Below are 2804 nucleotides of genomic sequence, written 5' to 3'. Positions count from 1 at the left end.
AGCTGAGACAGCTGGCAGGGTGCAGGGACGTGGCAGAGGTAGGTCCTGCGCTCCAGCCTGTCTACCGGCACATGCAGGAAAACCTGAAGATCTTTGGGGCTGCCCCAAATGGTGCTGTGGTGTGGACCGGGGCTGGGTTTGTCCTGCCGCGTGATGCTGTGCTGGACTATCCTGAGGGGCTAGAGCTGGGGATGCTGGTGCCCCGAGTGCACCCTGAGTTCCTGCCCTACAGCTGCCTCTTCAGGGCTTGGGGGGTGGAGGTGACGGTGAGCGAGGAGAGGGCAGCTGCAGCCCTGCGCTGCCTAGGGCAGGACATAGATGGACGCGGCTCCAGAGCTGGCACCGACGCAGAGTTGAAGGTGACTCTGGCTGTCCTGGAGTGGCTGAAGAATCGGGGGCACCAAGGCAAGGGCAGAGTACCGGTTCCTGTGAGGATCCCGGAGGGTCCGGGCTTTGCCCTCCGCCCAGCTGACTCTACCGTATACCTGGATATGGAGTTGGAGGGAGAGGAGGATGCTCAGGAGGTGGTGCACGAGGCAGTGCCATCCGGCACGGCCATGTTCTTCGGCACGGTGCTACTCAGTACACGGGTGCTTGGGCCAGAGCCATTCGCAGTGTGCGGCCCCTCGGAGCCCATCACCTTACGGCTCCGCAACATCCTCCGGGAGTACGGCGAGGAGGGCGACCTCTTCACAGAGATGGTCCAGAATGCAGAGGATGCCGGAGCTACCGTGTGCCGCTTCCTGCTGGACATCCGAAGCTGCAGAAAAGCCACCTCTGGTCTGCTAGACCCTGGCATGGCTACCTGCCACGGCCCAGCCCTCTGGGCCTACAACAATGCCCTGTTCACAGAGGATGACCTCCATAACATCACACAAGTTGGGGCTGCTACAAAGGAGGGCCAGGCAGGCCGGATCGGGCGCTTTGGGCTGGGCTTCAACTCTGTCTACCGCATCACAGATGTGCCAGCGGTGCTGAGCGGGGAAACGCTGCTCATCTTTGATCCAAATGGCACCCACTTGGGCAAGCACATCCCCAGGGCCGGCTGCCCTGGCATCCGCCTGGACTTCTCCAGACGGCCACAGATCCTCCGTGTCTTCGCTGAGCAGTTCTGGCCCTATCATGGTATCTTTGGGTGCTGCCTGCCCAAGCCAGGACCCTTTCCAGGGAGCCTTTTCCGCCTGCCTTTTCGCACTGAAGAGGAGGCTGTGGCATCACAGATTTGCTCAGAGGCCTTTGGTACAGAGCGCATCCAGGCCCTTGGCACCAGATTCCTCGACTCTAACCGGCTCCTGCTGCTCTTCCTGCAGAAGGTAAGGGAGATGTCCCTGGACACGCTGCCAGACAAGGCCACCTTTGCGGAGGACACCATGCCTCTGGTCAGGCTGCGGCGAAAGGAACTCCGGGATTTGGGGACACCTGGGGAACCCCCAAGCTGGGCAGCCATCGAGCAGCTCACCGCCTATGAAGAAGACTCGAAGACCACGTGGCACTACCTAGTTTTGGTGCGTCGGGATGATGGGGAGTTGCTGGAACTGTTTCACCAGCACACACGGGCAAAGCTCCATCCTCCGCTTCCTACGGCTGGTGTAGCCCTTCCTCTCGCCCGTACAGCAGATGACAAGTGGGAGCCACGTCTGGATGCTGAGGAGGGGCAAGTCTTCTGCCACCTTCCCATGCCAGTTACCTCAGGGCTGCCAATCCACGTGCACGGGGCCTTCAGCATCCTCTCAAACCGCAAAGGGCTGTGGGACACAGCGGAGCGCGGTGAGTGGAACCGGACGCTGCTCCGCAACGCTGTGCCGGCTGCCTGGCTCCGGGCGCTGGACCACCTCCGCACCATGCATGAGGCAGGTGAGCTGAAGAGCTACAAATATCACGACTTCTGGCCAGACATCAACACTGCCCGTTACCCCTTTACGGAAGCTGTGACTGGTTTCTACCAGGCTGTGGCTGCAAAGAATGGCCCCAGGCTGTTTTCCGACGGCTGCTCATGGTGCTCGCTGCGAGACGCCCGCTTCCTGCACCGGGCTGTGGTCAGGCACCCCAAGCTGGGTGCCGTGGCAGAGCGTGTCTTTGCCACCACCCTTCCCCATCCCCTGAGAGCTGTGGCCTTGCCAGAGCAGGTGCAGAGGGGCCTCGGGAAGGCAGCGGACGCTGGCACCTATGACTGGCCCCGGTTTTACTGCGAGCTTGTGCTTCCCAACTTGAAAGACCTCTCTGTCGTTGACCGGGACGAACTGGTTGTCCACGCACTGGATATGTTCCACATTGACGTGGACAAAGCGCTGCAGACAGTGCCCTGCATCCCTGCCACCCCTCATGGCCACCTGCAGTTCATCAGTCACCTGGTGCATCCCAGAGGCCGCACCGCCTCTTTATACGACCCGGAGGATGGGCGCTTCCCCACTGGGCATGCCTTCCTTTCGCCAGAAAGGCTAAACCAGCTGGAGAGGCTGGGCATGGCTAAGGACACAATGGCCCTGCCAGAGCTGCTGGAGCGGGCAAAGACAGTGCAGCTTCTCTGGAGCAAGGACAGTGCCCAGGCCTGCCAGAGGGCTGCCTGCATCCTTGAGCTGCTTCGGGATGCGGTAAAAGAGAGGGTGAGCAACACCATGCAGGCAGCTTTCCAGGCCGTGCCTTTCCTCCCTGCTACACCGCCCGCTGGTGAACATGTGCTGTTGCCAGCTGCCCAGCTCTACCATGATGTCCATGCTCCACTAGTGGGACTCATCCACCCTACCTTGGATCCTAAAGCGCTGGGGGAAAACTTCAGCCTCCCCAAGGAGGTTGCATCCTTCCTG

The 2804-nt window shown here is 61.1% G+C and overlaps 1 protein-coding gene across 1 annotated transcript in view; it reads left to right on the top strand.

The window, feature by feature from the left end:
• Window positions 1-71: 71 nt before the first annotated feature.
• Window positions 72-2804, top strand: part of LOC104281213 (sacsin-like) — a gene marked incomplete at its 3' end in the record, with an annotated part of 8582 nt that continues 5849 nt past the window's right edge. Inside the window, exon 1 of the mRNA XM_009879122.1 lies at window positions 72-2591. Coding sequence (XP_009877424.1) covers window positions 72-2591 — 2520 coding nt within the window. The remainder of the gene's footprint in view (window positions 2592-2804) is intronic.

The sequence above is a fragment of the Apaloderma vittatum genome, unplaced genomic scaffold (assembly GCF_000703405.1).
Source record: "Apaloderma vittatum isolate BGI_N311 unplaced genomic scaffold, ASM70340v1 scaffold33091, whole genome shotgun sequence".
Classification (NCBI taxonomy): domain Eukaryota; kingdom Metazoa; phylum Chordata; class Aves; order Trogoniformes; family Trogonidae; genus Apaloderma; species Apaloderma vittatum.
This window is presented reverse-complemented; position numbering and strand designations above follow the sequence as displayed.